Source organism: Danio rerio, chromosome 12, assembly GCF_052040795.2.
Source record: "Danio rerio strain M-AB ecotype USA chromosome 12, GRCz13ab, whole genome shotgun sequence".
NCBI classification, from domain to species: Eukaryota; Metazoa; Chordata; class Actinopteri; order Cypriniformes; family Danionidae; genus Danio; species Danio rerio.
The window spans coordinates 8,902,137-8,922,884 of record NC_141032.1 but is presented as its reverse complement, the minus strand read 5'-3'; the positions used below and the strand labels follow the sequence as shown (position 1 = coordinate 8,922,884).

Here is a 20,748-nt window from a genome sequence, read left to right as displayed (position 1 = left end):
AACTTACAATAAAACAAAATACAAAGCAAAATTAAATATGAAATAAAAGCCACAACAAAAAGAAATAAAGCAAAACAACAGTAAAATAAAACAAACAAAAAAGTAAAACAAAAAAAAATACCGAAAAACCTCAGATGCCTTCGTTGGAAACGATGTCTGGAGCTGCACTTGGTAATGTCTTGTTCCGGATATTTAGTCAAGTGAACCACATGTAAAATAAATAAATAAATAAATGATAATAATTTGGGTATTTAAAACCTTCCGAGCTTTCTTCTCGTTCTGCAGGCACAGCTTTCACGTGGAGCTGCTAATAATATGAGGTATAAACACTAAAATCAACAATGTTTTTTTAATGGCCACATGATATTACACAATATCCACAGATATCCACACATGCCCTACCACTGGCCTGCTATTTTAATAAACGTTTTCTCCTTTTTTTCACCATCCAAACAGAAGTTTAATCCTCTCAGCATCGCTCAACACACACATTACCACATTTAAATCAATTCCAAAGGTTTCCGCAGAGGAAAATCATCCCTGCAAATGGATCAGAGATATGAGAAGACTGACCTCTCGTAGTGTCTTCGTGTGCACGTGGCGGCGCTGGTGCTTCCCGGGTTGCCGCCCAGCTCATCATATACATTTTTCCACTGTCGGCGTGCTGTGATCTGAAATGGAAAAAAGAAAGAACAGTCCATTATGAGAGACAAGGACGCTGGTATAATAGATGAGTGCACGGAGCACAAATGAAATGAACATTAGCATTCCACCATTCATGCATTCATGCTTTCGGTATTGTCAAAATAAAAGGGTCATCCGATGCATAATAAACAGCTTCCGTAAGGTTTGTGTTAGAAATGACAACAAGGTCATTAGATTGAGCTTTTTTTGTAATGAAACTGATGCATGCCTACTCTTAACTGAACAGAAAAAGAAAGAAAACACATACTTGATTAACATAATTCACATACACGGCGATTAATATTCATGAGCGACCTTTAGTGCATTGAGTGTACGAGGGTTAAAAGATTTTTAATGGCCGTTTCCCGCAGCTAATGGATGCCTCCCTCAATAAAACGCATTCGGTGGAAAAGCACATGCATCAAGTGCTGGGAAATGAATGCATGTGTGATTTAGTCAGTGTATTAAGCAGACAACTGCCCTTGACTAGAGATTTTCCTGATCGGCTAGTGGTAGTATGTTTTAGCCATTAGTCGACTGATTACACATTTACAGTGGGGGAAATAAGAATTGAGTTTTTTTTTCCTGGGAATAATATTCCTAAAGCAGCTGTTGACATGGAATTGAACCAGATTTGGGTAAAAAGCCAAACAATACAAATATAAAAATAAAACAAAACAAACAAAATCTGAGAAATGAGTTATGTGTAATAAAGATGGAATGACACAAGGAGAAAGCACCGAACTACTAAAATGTATTTAATACTTTATATAAAAGTCTTTTTTTCGATGATTTGAGCTGCTGTCTGGGCTTACACTGCCTTTCTATGCCTTCCTTTCTTCATGTGTTTAATACTTTCCACCTGCATCACTTCATTTTATCCAACACAGGCTCATTCTGAAAGTGTAGTCCTGCGGACGTTTCTGGAGACCGCGAATAATGTAGCCAGAGGTATGTATGGCTGCATTTAATTTTTTTAGGTGAACGCTACAGGGCGGTATGACGCTTTTCCTTTTGGCACTTACCAGCTAAGCGCTTACCTCTGTGTGGAGGGCTTTCCCGCTGCAACCAATTTGTCCAGGCAGCTCGTTATGTATGTCGGTGGACTTGAGGCGCAGAGAGGAGGGGATCACGACGACGACAACGACCGGGTTTGAGAAATCAGGTAAGACAAAAACAGAATCCAAAAAATAAAACGAACGAGTGAACAACAGGGTGAGTTTGGTAAAATCCGAAAACGTGGTAAATATCAGACGAGGGCTTTTCTTTTTGTGGAAGGCTTTTGTAAACCGTCGGTTGGGTCTAGGGAAGTAAGCGAGTGGACGGGTCAATCGGTAAAATTGGTTGGGTTTAGGGAAGGACGAGGGTCAGTCGGTCGATTGGCCGGTCGCCCAATCAATCATTCAGTTGGTCGACAGTGGCCTCTGGTGGGTTTACACGAGAACAGTGGGTGCGCGAACGGCACTCACGAGAGACATTATAGATGCGAAAAAGCACGAACAGGGGCCTCTTGCGGATTTGTAAAAACAAAACTGCAAAAATAAGTACGTATTTTGCGGTCTCTAGAAATGTCCACGGGACTACGTTTTCACAATGAGCCTGAGTTGATTTGATCACACATAACTTCATTTGTAAACTAGTTAGATTATTATTATTTTTTGCATATATGGATTTCTTTAATTGTTATCAACATACGGGGGCAATTTCTAATCAACAGCACCTTTAGAAATATGTTTTCTGAGAAAAATGGTGACGTGTTCAATACTTATTTCCCCCACTAAAGATTTTCCTGATCGACTAGTAGTAGTATGTTTTAACCATTGGTCGACATTAGCAGTTGTTGACATGGAATTGAACCAGATTTGGGTAAAAAGCCAAAAGTACAAGCATAAAAATAAATCAAACAAGCTAAATCTGAAAAATGAGTTATAGTATGTGTTACAACAATGGAATGACACAAGGACAAAGCACTGAACTACTGAAACATATTTAATACTTTATATAAAAGGCTTTTGATGATTTGAGCTGCTGTCTGGGCTTTCACTGCCTTTCTACGCCTTCTTTTCTTCATGTGTTCAAAACTTTTACCCTGCGTCATTTCATTTTATTACAGATAACTTCATTTGTAAACTAATTAGATTTGTTTATTTGTTTGGAGTCTACAGCACCTTTAGACATGTTTTCTGAGAAAAATGGTGACGTATTCAATACTTCAATACTTAAATCCAGCAGCTCTAATCTCTCCAATTGAGCAGACTCAAATGGTGGCAAATGAATTATTCATGAGAGCACGTGCTTTCTAAAGGCAAGGCAGACCTGCCAAGCTGTGAGACCCAATGACTGCGTGAGACCGCATCTGTGCACGTCACAGCATGTGTTTGTTTCCATGTTCAACAGGGATTGTTGCATGTTTTTCCCCACGATGCTGTCTGTGCCGATACAGCAAAACTGTTGGTTTGCAGCAAGCATTTTTGTTGGAAGAGCTGTAGGAGAATGGGAGAATAGCGGACTTTGTGTTTTACCAGTTGAGTTTGTTACCATTCAGACACATCACCTATGTCCGTGCTGCTGTGTTCGCCCATGTTTAAAATCCTCCAGATTACAGGCAGGGCTAATGGTTGGACTAGACAGGGCAGGACTAGACACTGCTGTTCACTATGGCTGCATTCAGACCCGGGGATTGGGGAGGAGAGAAGTCCTCCACATCTATAGTGTATATATAAACCCGATTATTTTTATAATGATATAACAAATTGTGGATGCTCTTTCATGGTTGTATGCTTAAAATCACTTCACAGAAACAGTTTTTTTCCCTTGTTTTTCCCAATAGGAAAACAAGAATGAGAGAAATAAAAAGAGGGGGGAGGTGTCAGGGTTTAGTATTTTATTATTATTATTATTATTATTATTATTATTATTGTTGTGTTTTGGAGTTTTGATATTAATTGATGTTTCTTTTCTTTGAGGCTAACTCTGTCTTGCACCTCAGGATTGTCAGCTTTATAAGCGGAAGCGTAGTGTACGTTTAGATGGCTCTTTGTTTTCCAGCGTGTGTCTGACTGATCCTCCCGATTTTCGCTCTGTTGAAAGCATGAACCGTACTTGCTGAGAATCTCTATGTATCTTGTTGCCCAGATGAAGGTCTGAGAATTCTGTGCGTGTTTTGTGCAGCCGCTGCTGAGGAGCCATGCTGGTGTTGATGCTGTTTATTCAATTCTTTGTTGATCTATACTTTTTCATGCTTTTTTTTGTATGTTTGTTTAATTAATTATTTGGACTGAGTTAATATTGTTACATCAATTTTGTTGCCACTATATTTTGATAGACACTTTTTTTGGTCTCTAAAGAGAACGGTACTTTTTGAGTTACGTTTCCTTTTTATGTTGCTGACCCCTTACTAGACGAGCATTAAAAACTTGGTGTTCGTAACAGGTATATGTATATGAAATGATGAATAACAAAAGTAGCAGGGAATTACATTACCTACAGTATATTTCTTTGCATTCTAACTTTGTAAACTATAAAATCCTCACGGTTTGCGCCTCATTTTGTGAGCCAGCTGACAACAGTTGTTCACTCCACTCTGTTTCAACTGCTAAACCAAAAGATGTGTGGTTTCATGGTTTCATCGGAGCTGTTTAAACTATTCGATTCATGCTCTTACACATATTTGAGGATTTTATATGATATTATAGATAAATTTAATTAAGATGTTTGTTAATATTTGCAAAAAAAATTAAAAAACAAAGATAAAAAAACGACGTGCTTAAATCATTGGGTCTAAATCATCGCCACAGAAACAGTTAGTCAACTATTAAGGGACAAGCTAAGTATAATATGCGCACGACAATCTGGAAGACGGTGTGACCTGGGGTCCGCCGAGACCTAATCACCGCAATCCATTCGCCTGTAGAAACACTTCAATTAAAATCCCGTTGACCGCGAGCTGTGCTTTCCTTTGGTAACTTGACTCGTGCAGCAGGGCATTTGCTCTCTCCTATGGCATTTAATGAAGCGTTTGCAGTTTTGACAGCATGAGAACAGAATGGCCCCTGTGGCCTCCGCTGCCTTCTCTAAACTCCCTCCGTCATAATAGCCACGGACTGCTGTGTGTTTGAACATTGCCGTTGTGTTATGAGGGAGAGATCCGAGTATAGTTGCATTTGATTTTGGCCTAATTTGGTTTGCGAATTAAATTAAAAAATCTTTACGAATAGATTTGTGCTTATGTTTGTTGTGATAGACTTATTGATCCTCCAAATCATGATCAGCAATGCAGCGATTGGCAGATGGCAAGGCAGCAGCGCAATGACATCATCTAATTAATATTCAATTATCAGAAAAACAACATCAAAGTCATAGTAAAAGAAATGATTTGGTATTTATGATTTGTTGTGGGCTATTTGTACTGGTTTACACTTTCATGTGTCAACAATTTAGCACTTTATTTTGGTTTTACCTTTAGAGTGTATTTTCTTTGGGGTAGTATGTTTTTTAACCCCGCTGCGTAAGGCATACAGAGCTCGGCATATGAGTACACCCCTCACGAATTCCTCATTTAAATGAATATTTTCCATATACAGATATGGCTGCTGATATCACGCGAGTGTTTTAAAGAGAAATCGCACACCTTCGCAGTAAAGTGCGTGAAACCACAACAAGGTCTAAACACAAGAAATACATGGCCAGCAGGGGGCAGTTATGTAACACGGTGAGCGTGCTGAACTGATTCTGTATACAGTATACTGAGCACGTGAGCTACCTGTAAACAGTGTGAAAACGGCATTCTTTAAGCAGCTGTGTGTATTATCTTATACTATATAGTTTAACTTAGGGCTGCACTATAACAGAAAAAAAGCTAATTACGATTATTTTGCTCAAAATTTTAATCACGATTAACAATGACGATTATTCCTTTGTGTATATATATATATATATATATATATATATATATATATATATATATATATATATATATCTTATTAAACTTCACAGCCACAAATATAAAAAACACAATTTGTAATAAAACTGGGCAGGGATTTGATAATATGGGCTCTATATTGACGGTCCATGCGCAGAGCGCAAAGTGCAGGGCGCAAACGCTTTCAGGGCGTGTCAGAACACATTTTTGCTAGTTTACGGATGGGAAAATCCGCTTAGCGCTGTGGCGCATGGTCAAAAAGGGTTGAGTTTATTTTCTTAATGAGTTATAGGTGTGTTTTGAGAATAAACCAATTAGAGTCTCATCTCCCATTACCTTTAAGAGCCAGCTGCGTCGTGCCATAAGCGCATTCTCTATTTACAGGACATAAAGTAAGTCTAAATGGAAAAACTGAGCATTTCACTAGCAAACAGTTAACAGTTTTTTAACAGAAAACTGTTAAACAGAGCATCTACTGCGTGAGAATGAGAGATAATGGATCACTTTCACTTTCGCTCTTGGATAGGGAAACCTTTACGCACAGACATCAATTAGTCTATAAATAATTAATTGCATTTGTTAAGCGCAAATATTAGTTTTAAAACTATTTCTAAATTCAGTTAGAATTTCAAGCAAACATCAATAACGAAGTGTGTTCAAAAACCTGAGTTATATCCTTAAACACATGCTGTGACCATATGGTCTAAAACCTGACAGGTGGGGAAATCTAAGCTTGTTTTTAATAAAACAAATATAAATATGGATATAATAAATAATACTGCTAATAATAATAACATTATACAAAAGCAAATTGTTATGAATAAACTGAAAAAGCCTCCCGAGATGAAGGCATAAAAGCAGAGGTTTTTATATTTATGTAAGCTAGAAAATAATATGTTTTGTAATATTTTAATCCTTTATATTTATATCCTATATATATCCTTATTATATCCAATATATATATCCTTAATATTAAATTTTTTTCATATGTAAAGATCTTTGCCTATGTGCCTATCTGTGCGTATTAAGCAGTGTGTAAGCGAGGCGCAACACTGCGCCGGAGTTTAGACGGGGTTAGTTTTGGTCTAATGAAAAATCTATTTTAGTTTCTCAAAATAGCAACGCGCCAGCAGTGCGCCTCAGAAAGCCTTCTTTTTTAGACCAGAACACCTATGGGCGCACATATGAGCGCTAATGCATTTGCTATTTAAACTGCGTAGCGCAACGCCTCAAAACGACTCTTGCGCCAAGCTGAAACTAGCAAACAAGTATTGCGCCGCGCCTTGCGCCACATTGCGCTGGGTGTATGATAGGGCCCTAAGAATTCAATGCTTGTTATATAATTTAAAATTTCATTTCTCTTGTCCAATTTCTGCATGCACATATTTTTCTACTATCATGTCAAATCGCCAATGATCTAATCCAGCTCAGAGAGTAATCCACATACAGAGAGCCCCAAGGAGAAGACTTTTTAATCTGATCTTTCAGTGCAATGTAAACGTTTCCAGTGACATCATGGCTGCGAGATGATTTTCATTACAGATGTCAGTTATGTTTAACGGCAAACTTTTCTGTGCTAAAGAGAATCCAGGGGGGTGTAAAAATACTGTATATAGAATCAACACACCAGATAAAAAGAGCACATAAAAAAAGTGGCTTCCTGTTTGCTCTGAATAGCTGATGAAGGAAGGAGTTGCTGAAAATATCGAAGAGCTGGTCGCATTGCAAGGACTTTAATGTTTTCACCATACTTTAGCAGAGCAGATGTCAGATAAGCTGCCAAGTGAATTCCCTTTATTGCACAGTTCGCTTGTTGCGCAATAATGGTCCCTTAAGAGCCTCAACATGGGTAGTGAACAAACCCTGACCAATTTCCTCCACCGCAAAAAGGGTTACATGTGTTTTCCACTTGTAGATTTTATAACAACTGCGAGCGAACCCAATTGTGGATCTGAGAGAGTTCTGCATCCAGGCCAGGGTCTAGTAAACATATTACATGTAGGGCCAGAAAAAAAAAAGGAAGAAAAGAAAAAAAAACTTTTTTTTTTGTCAGGAATGTTTCAGAGCCAAAGGAAAAAGTGCGTTTGCCAGCGGCAATGGATTTCAAACAAATTGTGTAAACACTCACCACCTCATATCCTCCAAGTTTCTGGGCCGCTTGAAACATTGTCCAAAGGTTTACTGTAAGAAGGATAACAAGGATGACGATTAGCTTCACAGGAAGATGCAGAAGGAAACATTTCACATAGGCTGTGTTTGGAAAAGTGCACTGCTGTTCTGTACTGTACTATTCATAATATGATGTGTGTGAGTAGTGTTTTTCACCGCACTGAAAAGCAGGATGACCTACTCCATGCAAACATGTGTAGTATCCACTACTGTAACCCACAATGCAACGCACCCAGCTTTTAACTTGACCTTATGTCAGTCTCATCAATGTACTGAAAGTAATTAAATGGTATGCATTATTTAGTCAAAAGTAAAAATGGGAAAATCAAGTTTAATTTTAAGAGATTATAGTTGGATGACACGTGAAAGGCAAGCATATTAAAGCTGTCTCGTGTTCAAATAAACAAATACTTTTTTTTAATGTATACGATTCAAGTAAAGTCAGTTTTTGATTGTATAGCTTTTTATAAAATATTTAATATCAAAGCAGCTGTAAGAAAAATCACAATGATGTCAATAATATATGAATAAATGTGTGTTTTATAATTTACAATCTGCAATCAAAATTCAGAGAAAGAGAGAGAGAAACAACTGAATGTACAGTTTAAATTATATAATTTTTTTAGATGATTAAATAATTAATTAATTGTATTATTATTATTATTATTATTATTATTACTAATATTAATAATAACTCTTGCTGTCAAAATATTATATTCAAATGGTTCTATTTAAAGTTAAAAATAAATGTTTTTATCAATTTCTCAGTGAATGTAGGCAGTGTATTTTGGTGCATTTAAACAAAACAGATTTATTAAACAGATTTATTTATTAAAATAATATTTTAGTCACCAAACATATTTAGAAATGAAAAGATAATACAATTAAATTCAAGCAAAATATTGCCAAAATTATTGCACAAAAATTAAATATATATATATATATATATATATATATATATATATATATATATATATATATATATATATATATATATATACAACTTCAGAATTTCAGCTAAAAATTTCCATTTTCTTTTCTTTGATTTTTTCAACTTTTTAAAATGTGAATTTAATATTTTTCTATAAATTTGGCTGTATTAGTTTTTAAACCGTTACCGTAAGTTATTTTGTTAGATGAGCTCCAGATTTGGCTTCAGTACTGACTAATCTAATGTATATGTGCAAAAAAAAAAAAAAAAACATTTATAGCTTCCTATTAAAGGATATTTAAAAGATTTCAGATCAGTGATTAGAAATGAGTTATTAAAACTATTATGTTTAGAAATGTGTAAAAAAAAAAAAATCTTCTCTCCACTAAACAGAAATTGGGGAAAAAATTAACAGGGGGCTAATAATTCAGATTTTTTAAATATAATATTTTACTATAGTACATATTTATTTATTAACAATAATATGTAAATATTAAGGTTTTGGATGATAGTTTTACACAAAAAGTAATACACAGTAAGTACACATACAATATCTAAATATAAACTTTCACTTCATACATGATCAATCATGATTAATCGATTGACAGCACTAATAATAATAATAATAATAATAATAATAATAATAATAATAATTATTATTATTATTATTATTACTATACTAATAATAATAATAATAATAATAATAATGTATGCCCTTTCATTATCTTTTTAATAGTCACATTAGTATTTTTTTTTCCTATTTGTGTATGTATTAACGTTTCAAAATTTTAACTGTATTAGTTATGTATGCAAACATGTATTATGTAATCACTTTACAATTTTATTCATTGTTTATATAATCTGCAATGTTTGCCAATACTTGACAAATCAATAAAGCTCATTTAATTGAGAGAGAGACTAATATTTATTATTATCATTTAGAGATAGTGTTTTAGTTTTAGTATAATAATTTAGTATTCATTCATTCATTTTCCTTAGTCCCTTATTTATCAGAGGTCACCACAGCAGAATGAACTGCCAACTATTCCAGCATAAGCTTAACGCAGCGGATGCCCTTTCAGTCGCAATCCAGTACTGGGAAACACCCATACACTCTCGTATTCACACACACTCTTACAGTACAGCAAATTTTGTTTACCCAATTTACCTATAGCGAATGTCTTTGGACTGTGGGGGAAACCGGAGCACCCAGAGGAAACCCATGGCAACACGGGAAGAACATGCAAACTCCACACAGGACTCAAACCAGTGTCCTTCTTGCTGTGAGATGACCGTGCTAACCGCTGAGCCACTATGCCACCATTCTTTTTTAATAATCATATTAATCTTTATTTTTATTTGTATATTTATTTATATATTATTACATATATCTAATTGTGTTTTTAAGTATGCAAATGTGTATTATATAATCACTTTACTATTTTATTCCTTCTTTATGTAATCTGCAATGCTTTGCCAATACTTGACAAGTCATGCCAATAAAGCTCATTTAATTGAAAGAGAAAGAGAGAGAGAAAGCTGAAACTAAATAAATGTGTGTGAGTTTAATGAAGCAGAGATGTGCCACATTTATGAATAAGGCACAGCAGAAATGAATGAGGGACTCTGAGGGACTAATCAATCAAGATTCAATCGCTACACACACACGCGCACACACACACACACACACACACACACACACACACACACACACACACACACACACACACACACACACACACACACACACACACACACATACACACACACACACACACACACACACACACACACACACACACCCAGCCACAGTGTTTGTCAGAGTGTTGTTTGTCTGTGCTTGTATCTGGCTCTATTGATTTTTGCCTCCTCCTGATGGGCTGTCGCTTTACAGGGAGACTTGTTTTTAAGTCTACTGAATGACATTAAACTCGCAGGCCTGAAAGCCGCTTTCTGCCTCTTTGATGCATAAGCAATTGTACACAAATTCTGTTGGGAGAAAAAATGTGCAAAAATATTGCTTAGCAACAGACTTTCATAGAAACATAAAAGAGAAACTATGAAGCTTGCAGGACTGTATGTACCATTAAAAGGGGCATTTTACCAGCTTTATTTTATTGCTATATTTTGGTCTATTTCAATTGGTATATCATTTATTCTTGCCTAGTTTGACTTCTGTAATATTTTTTTGAATTCTGTTAAACGTATTGGTTGATGAGTTAACTCAATATTTTACATTTCTAATATTATTTATTTACATATTTATATAATAATTAGAATTGCGAAGGTTGTTATCATACTTTTAGAAATATAAGAAATATTTTTTCTAATAATTAATCAATATACATATACATACAGTTGAAGTCAGAATTATCAGCCCCCCCCCCCCCCCCCTAAATTATTAGCCCACTGTTTATTTTATTATCAGAGAAACAATTTTTCAACACATTTCTAAACATTTTAGTTTTAACAACCCATCTCTAATAACTGATTTAGTTTATCTTTTCCATGATGACAGTACATAAAATTGGACTAGATATTTTTTATAAGACCCTTCTATACAGCTTAAAGTGACATTTAAAGGCTTAACTTGGTTAATTACGTTAACTAGGCAGGTTAGGGTAATTAGGCAAGTTTTTGAATAACGATGATTTGTTCTGTAGACTATCGAAAACAATATTATTGCTTAAAGGGGCTAATAATATTAACCTTAAAATGTTATTTTTTTTTTTATTAAAACCTGTTTTATTCTAGCCAAAATAAAACAAATAAGGCTTTCTCAAAAAAAATTATATATATTATATATATATATATATATATATATATATATATATATATATATATATATATATATATATATATATATATATATATATAATTTTTTTTATAAATATATATATATATATATATATATATATATATATATATATATATATATATATATATATATATATATATATATATATATATATATATATATATATATATCAGACATACTGTGAAAAATTCATTGCTCTGTTAAACATCATTTGTAAAATATTTAAAGAAAGAAAGAAAGAAAGAAAAAAAAATTAAGGCTAATAATTCTGTGTGTGTGTGTGTGTGTGTGTGTGTGTGTGTGTGTGTGTGTATATACATACATACATACATACATACATACATACATACATACATACAGTACATACATACTGTGTATATAATTAGAATTAAGTATGTTGTTTTTAGAAATTCTAAAAATATATTTAAGTAATAACTAAAAAATATATGCTACATTTTGTATAACAAAAGATATTTTAACTAGAATTACGAAGGTTCTTTAGAAATTCTAGAAATGTTTTTATATAAAATTAAAAAGGTTGTCATCATACTTTAAAACATCTTAGAAATATTTTTAATGACTAGAAATATACTGGATTTTTTTCTATATAATAACTAGAAATATTTTGTAATAACTTGAATTATATTTCAATATAATTTATATATTTGTCATATAATAACTAAAATTAAGAAGGCTGTCATCACGATTTTAGAAATTGTAGAAATATTTTATATAATATATTTATATAATATATTATTAATATAATTTATATATCTAGAAATATACTAGAATTGTTTAATCTAACTAGAAAAAATTGCATATAATAATTAGAATTAAGAAGGTTTTCATCATGCTTTTAAAAACCTGTGAAATACATGTACATAATAACTAGAAATACATACTAGTTTTGTTATATACAATAATCACTTATATACAATAACCAGACATATTTTATATAATAACTAGAATTAAAATGGTTCTTTAGAAATCTTAGAAACATTTCTTATATAATAACTAAAATAGTTTATATAATAACTAGAATATATATATATATATATATATATATATATATATATATATATATATATATATATATATATATATATATATATATATATATATATATATATATATATATATATATATATATATATAATATTTTAAATTCTAACTAAAATCACGTAGGTTGTGATCATTCTTTTAAAAATCTTATTAAAAATATATAATAATAAGAAATATTTGCATTTAAAATAAATAAATATTTTTATATCATGCTTTAAGAAATATTCTAAATATTTGTAAATAATAACTAGAAATATATACTACAATATTTGATATATAACTACAAATATTTTACATAATAACTAGAAATATATACTAGAATATTTTATACTATATTTAGAATTAAAAAGGTTGTCAGCATGCTTTTAGAAATATTTTAATGATCTTTTCAAGCAATGGATAAGAAATTGAAAATAATAACCATGATTTTCATAATTTCCATGATTACAGCGAAAAAAAATACATGTAAAAACATCAGTATTAGATTTTCTAATAAGCATTATTTGTCATTATTCTCAAAAACTGTCAACCCTGTTAAGGTCACCTCTTTCACAGCACCTTTCTGAAAGCATTTTAATTATAAAATAATTATCTCAAAATTACCTATCAAAATGCTTTAACGGGTTAATAAAGTCAGCTATCATGTATTCAACCTTTTGCCATTCAAACCGTACAAGACTTTTGCTCATTTTGAAACACAAATGAAATATTTGTAATGAGATTTCTGTCCCTCTATTAAAGAGTGCATTCATTCAAAATGTAGACACCTCAAAAGGTCCATAAATGAATTATAAAAGAAATAGATATAAAATAAGCAGTTTAATTCAAGCCTCATAAAGCGAGAACGGCTCTTCAAATGATGAACAGATTTCATTTAGGTTTTTATTCACGTATAAGCTTTGATCAACACACATGCCTTACGCATATCAAATATGGTAGATCTTACAACTGACAGATGAACGGACAGACAGACAGACAGACAGACAGACAGACAGATATATAGACAGACAGATATATAGACAGACAGATATATAGATAGATAGATAGATAGATAGATAGATAGATAGATAGATAGATAGATAGATAGATAGATAGATAGATAGATAGATAGATAGATAGATAGATAGATAGATAGATAGATAGATAGATAGATAGATAGATAGATAGATAGATAGATAGATAGATAGATAGATAGATAGATAGATAGATAGATAGATAGATAGATAGATAGATAGATAGATAGATAGATAGATAGATAAAAGAAGTTGCAGAGGCACCTAAATGCTTTCTTAGGTTATTAAAGGTATTTTCAGTTACTAGTTGTTAAGCCTGCATTAAAGCATTCAGTGTAAAAGTGCACAGCTTATCATTAAAAGATCAGGATCTCATTTCAAACACACACACAACATAAATTATGAACTATGATGATTTGCATATGTTTATTAAGTTTCACAAAGTTACAAATGACGCAGAAGTAGTGTGAGATCAGTTTATAGTTCAGATATTAACCCTGTTTACAGTAAATATTACAAATGTTTTAATTGTTAAAGTTGTAGCAATTACATTATTTAACCCAGATTTTATAAATAGAATTTCTATAGTTTCATATACAAATAAAACAGTTTGCTTTGTTCTGCAAACTACTGATGGAATTTCCTCTGAATCTAAAATAAATAATGAAAAGTTGTCATGTTTTCAAACATGTTTCTATTGATTTTTATGAAGAATCGATATTTGGTGTAACAAGATTTTATGCACAATTGTAAACACCTGTTATGTTGACCAATAGTCATTTCTCACTTCAAATAAATAACGTACAAATTTCAAGTAATACAAAAAAAACAAACAAACAATATTTCATTTGACATTTGGAAGAAAAATGATCAGAATTGTAACAGATAAAATAGATATTACCTATATTTTATATATATAATACATAATTATATTTCAATACATACAGTTGATGTCAAAGTTATAGAAATTAATAGCCCTTCTGTGAAATCCTTCTGGAGAAAGTCTTAATTATTTGATTTATTTGTTTGGCTGGGATAAAAGCAGTTTTAAGCTGAATACTAATAGCTTGCAAAGTAAGAAGAGCAATATTATGGCAGGTTTTCAAACATGTTGATATTAATTTTTATGAAGAATCAATATTTGGTTTTTCTGCTCAGATTTTCAAGCACAACAACTGAAAACATTGTTATTTCGACCAATTTTAATTTCTCTCAACAAATAAATATCTTATAAATTAAATAAAAAAAAAAACGATATTTCATTTTGACATTTGTAAGAAATATGATAAGAATTTTAGCAAATAAAATAGATATTACCAATATTGTAAATATAATACTGTTTATAATTATATTTCCATATATGAATTGTATTAACTTTATTATTATTATATTATTATTTTTAATTATATTATTATATAATCATTATTATTATTATTATATTATCATTTTTATTTTATTATTATAATCATTTATTTATTGTATTATTATTGATATAGCATTATACTATTATTATTATTGATTTATTATTATTATTATTATTATTATATCATTTTTATCATTATATCATTATTATTGCTATTTTATTATTATTATTTTTATGATTAATAATAATAATAATAATAATAAATCATTATTATTATTTTTATTATTATTATAAAAATAATATATCATTATTATTATTATTATTATTATTATTATTATTATTATTATTATTATTATTATTATTATTATTACTATTATTAATCGCATAGAAATATAATTGGACGCAGTATTTCCCCAAAATAAATTTTAATTTTAATCGAGAAGATTGACTGATTCACGTCTTTACTGCTTTCATAGAATTATGAATCATCCTCCAGATGAAGTGCGTGTCACACTACACAAGGTTAAAAAAAGCTTTATAGTGACGAGTGTCTCTAGTGTGAATAAGAACATAGCAGAGCACATTTCATCTCACGCAGAGACTCCTACACTCATGTGTGCATCCTGACGCAGGTCAAATATGGCCTTATGTGATCATGATAACAGTAAATTGCCCTTCTATATAAAACCCCAATAACAGGCTTTCAGTCGCTTAACACGTTTATTACAAAACCTAATGGAGTGCTTGACTGGCAATAGGCAGCTTCTTTCTAAGGCCACATGAATAGCTCTTATTTAGTACCTGCTTAAGATTAATTCAGGTTAGGTCTGGTGTTAGCATGTTGCTAAGCTAATGATGCAATACTTGCATTAGCAAAGATGAATGTAAAAATACACTACACTGTAAAGATCCAGAGCTCCACACAATTCATCCATGTTTTCGCAACACAAATCGATTAAGTTAATGTAACAAATTGAAGTGGATTAAACAATGAACAATGGGCGGCACGGTGGTGCAGTAGGCAGCGTTGTCGCCTCACAGCAAGAAAGTCGCTGGTTTGAGCCTCGTCTGGGTCACTTGGCATTTCTGTGTGGAGTTTGCATGCTCTCCCTGTGTTCGCTTGGGTTTAATCTGAGTGCTCCGGTTCCCCCCACAAATCCAAAGACATGAGGTATAGAGTTGAAGTCAGAACTATTAGCTCCCCTGTTTATTTTTCCCCAATTACCATCTAACGGAGAGAAGATTTTTTTTCCCTGACTTCAACTGTATGTGTGAATATATCTGTTTGAGTATATATGTGATACAATTTATTTACTTAAATATTTAAATCCATTTAAATTTGTATTATATACATATACAGTATATATTTGATATCTAAGGTCCGAAACCGCATACTTCCATACTATTTAGAACGCTTAAATCAGTATGTGAGCTGAGTAGTATGTCCGAATTTATAGAATTCGAAAATCAGTATGCGAAAAGTACCCGGATGACTTACTACTTCCGGCGAGATTCTGGAGTCCGCATCCCATGCACGCTGCGCTATCCCTTGATGCCCCACGAGCGAATTCATGAATAGGAGTAAAGTGACGCAATTGACGCAGGTAGGTCACGTGACCATGACAAAATGGCGGATGTAGTACAGTACGTCCGAATTCCACTCATACGCGTTCATACTGTATAGAACGTACTTTTCGGCCGAGAAGTACGTTTAAATTCAAATGCAGTACCTACTGAGTAGTTGGCGGTTTCGGATACAGCCTGAGTGTAAACAAAACTTGTTTTCATATGCATGCCTGTATGTATTTATATATACATAACAAATATATAGCGTACACACACTTTGGGCCCTGTCATACACTCGGCGCTATGTGGCTCAAGGCGCGACGCAATTGTTATTTGCTAGTTTCACCTTGGCGCAAGAGTCGTTTTGACATTTTGCGCCACACTTTTTAAATAGCAAATGCATTTGCGCTCATATGTGCGCCCATAGGCGTTCTGGTCTAAAAAAGCAGGCGTGTTTTGGCGCGTTGCTATTTTGAGAAACTATAATAGTCTGTTCATTAGACCAGAACAAAGTCGGTCTATTGTCCGGCGCAGAGTGGCTACTTAATACACACAAGATGTAGAGCAATACGCAATTATACATATCATTATGAAAAAGAAGTAAAATGTTAAGGATATAGATAGGATATAATAAGGATATATATAGGATACAAATATAAAAGATTAAAATATTACAAAACATTATTTTCTAGCCTACATAAATTTAAAAACCACTGCCTTCATGCCTTCTTCATCTCGGGAGGCTTTTTCAGTTCATTCAATTTGCTTTTGTATGATGTTATTATTATTAGCAGTATTGTTTATTATATGCTATTTATATTTGTTTTATTAAAAACAAGCTTATATTTGCCCACCTGTCAGGTTTTAGACCATATGGGCAGGGCCAGACGGAATCTGCGGACATTTTTTGCTATTTCTGCTGAGAATTTTGGTAAAAATCTGCGGATTTCTGCGGAATTATTTTTGGAGTATCCAGCGGAGTATCATAACTAAAACCTTAATATACTAAATAAAAAGTAATAAATTACTGAATAAAAACTGAACAAATTCAGATTTACACATTTACTCAAGTAAATAAACAGAATTAATAATGGGCTAAAAATCTGCAGAAATCTGCCGTGTGGCCCTACATATGGGGCACAGCATGTGTATTAGGATATAACAGTTTTTTGAGCACACTTCGTTATTGTTGTTCATTTATTAATTTGCTGGAAATTAGAACTGAATTTAGAAATAGTTTTGAAACAAATCTTTGCGATTAACAAACGAAATTAATTATTTATAGGCTAATTGATGTCTGTCCGTAAAACACGTTTCCCTATCCACAAGAGCGAAAGTGAAAGTAGATCATTTATCTCTCATTCTCACGCTGCAGATGCTCTGTTTAACTGTTTTTTTGCTAGTGAAATGCTCAGTTTTTCCACTTACACTTACTTTCTGTCATGTAAATAGCAAATGCGCTTATGGCGCGACACAATTGGCTCTTAAAGGGAATGGGAGATGAGACTCTGATTGGTTTATTCTCAAAACACACCTATAACTCATTAAGAAAAAAAACTCAACCCTTTTAGACCATGCGCCACGGCGCAAAGCGGATTTGTCCGTCCTTAAATTAGCAAAAGTGGATTCTGACACGCCCTGAATGCGTTTGCGCCCTGCGCTTTGCGCATGGACCGTCAAAATAGAGCCCTTTATGTCAAAACAAACTTTTATTTTGGATGTGATTAATAAATATAAATTTTTGCCTAGAACTATTACATGCTGTAAAAAAACTCATACTAATCCTAAACCAAAACATACAGTAATTTTGCTCAGTATATTTTAAAGCAGAGTTATTATTTAGCAATGTGTGTAGTCATGAATTTATAGACTAAAATATTCAGGCCGAATATGCCTTGTGCATATTTCTATATGGTAATGCATTGTTTGAAATGCTTGAAATTCAGTGTTGAAAGTCAAGGGGAAACATTATGATTTTGAAAATCTCTGCTTTCCGCATTCGAATAGTAACAGATTGCTTGCATACTTTGTTTATGAGCTGTGTGTTAAGCTGCTTGTTTATCCGCACTGTGTACAGCAGGTCAGAGCTGGATGCATTGCATTAAAGAGACCAGCCGAGCTGCCTGGAAATAATTGTATTTATACAATTTATAACTTATGTTGACCTACTTTGCGACTTTGAAACATAAATTACGAGTTTTTTTCCCTTTTTTGGTTTGCTGTGAGCACTGCAGGGGGTTTAGTGTGAGCTAGATGGACACAGTCTCAAAGGAAAAGCACATTCGCAAATGAGGAATTTGTCAGTTTTCTCACCCTAATACTAATGTCCTTCTGTGACACATAAAGTTTGTTAGCACCATTAATGGCACTTTATTAGGGCTTTGCATTGGCAAGAGTCTAGTGATAAATATATATATATATATATATATATATATATATATATATATATATATATATATATATATATATATATATATATATATATATATTACTAGTGATATATATTTATATACATTTGTCATATTGCACTATACTGTGGTACTGTAAGCAAGGCAATATATTACGGTATTAGTTAATCTAATTTCCTTTCTGAAAGATTAATACAGGGTTTCTGCAGGTTTCACAAAGCCAAATTTAAGACTTTTATCATAAAAAAAATCAAACTAGCTATTTCTTACAATACAAGCAAATACAGGCAAATGCTATTTGTATTGTTTCAACATAACTTTTCTTTAGGAAGTTGTTCTTTATGCCATCATTGGTTGATCGTTAGATTTTTTTTTGACCGCGTTGATAGATACGTTATTATTAGCAGCTGAGGAAAAGTAAACACAGAACAATCAAGTTTTACAATTTATTAAATGATTAATCTGCCCGCAACATTAATTATCTATACATTTACTTATGCAGGAATTTGTGGATTTATTTATTTATTTATTTGACTATTTATTTATTTATTGTTTTATTCATCCAGGAATTTGTGGATTTACTTGTTTGTTTATATATTTTTGCAGGAATTTGTGGATTCATATATTTATTCATTTGCGTATTTATTTATTGTTTTATTTATGCAAAAATTTGTGGATTTATTTATTTATTCACACTTTAATTTGTGGATTTATTTATCTAGTTATTTCTTTATGCAGAAATGTGTGGATTAATATATTTGTTTATTTGCAAATTTATTTATTTATTGGTGTATTCATGCAGGAATCTTTAGATTTATTTAATTATTTATTTAATTATTTATATTTATTATTTATTTATTTAATTATTTATTGTTTTATTCATGCAGGAATTTGTGATCGTATTCATACAGGAATTTGTGGATTTACATATATATTTATTTGCTTATTTATTTATTTATTTATTGTGTTATTCATGCAGGAATATGTGTATTTATTTATTTATTTATGTAATGTTTTATGTATGTAGAAATTTGTGAATTTATTAATAAAGGAATTTGTGGATTTACATATATATTTATTTGCATATTTATTTATTTATTTATTTATTTATTGTGTTATTCATGCAGAAATATGTGTATTTATTTCTTTATTTATTTATGTATTGTTTTATTCATGCAGGGATTTGTTAATTTGTTTATTTATGCAGGAATTTGTGAACATATATATTTATTTATTTGCTTATTTATTTATTTATTGATTGATTGACTGTTTTTGCAGGTTTTGTTCACCATAAGATATTTCCAACATGCTTGACTTTCATTTCCTCCTGGACAAGTAAGTGGCTGTAAAGTGGTACACACATATTTGTTCAATTGGACTCTGAGGCTGTTGACAAAAGTAGTGCTTGAGCTGTTATGGAGGTGAAGGAGCAGTACTCACTCTGTTTAAAGCCCAGGTATGGTATCCTCTCGATTGGAGTTTTCCTCTCCTTCATGTATTTATAGAGTGCCACCAGGAAGGCCTGCTCATCTGTCCGGCACTCATCTCCCCCGTCCCCCTTGGGTTTGTTCTCGGACTGCACTCGTTTACAACTGCCAGTGCTGGGGTTTCTGGGCTTCGATACTCCTGATTTCGAGTCCGCTCTCATCTAGACATCAACACAGCAAATATTTCAGATAATTCAATATTATTTCAGTTTTTGAAAAGCATGCAAGTTTTGTCATGGATAATTTCTGGTCTACTTTACTAGATTTTTATTATATGCATCAAAGTAATGGTAAAAGACAAGGGGCTCTATTTTAACAATCTGGGA

General features: G+C 32.1%; 1 protein-coding gene across 1 annotated transcript in view; it reads right to left on the bottom strand.

Moving 5' to 3' along the window:
* The window catches only part of arid5b (AT-rich interaction domain 5B), a 254,828-nt gene that overhangs the window by 56,348 nt on the left and 177,732 nt on the right, over positions 1-20,748 (bottom strand). Inside the window, exons 6-8 of the mRNA NM_001442779.1 lie at positions 20,376-20,583; positions 7,734-7,786; positions 574-671 (exon numbers count right to left, since the gene is read on the bottom strand). Of these exons, the coding sequence (NP_001429708.1) occupies positions 574-671; positions 7,734-7,786; positions 20,376-20,583 (359 nt within the window). The remainder of the gene's footprint in view (positions 1-573; positions 672-7,733; positions 7,787-20,375; positions 20,584-20,748) is intronic.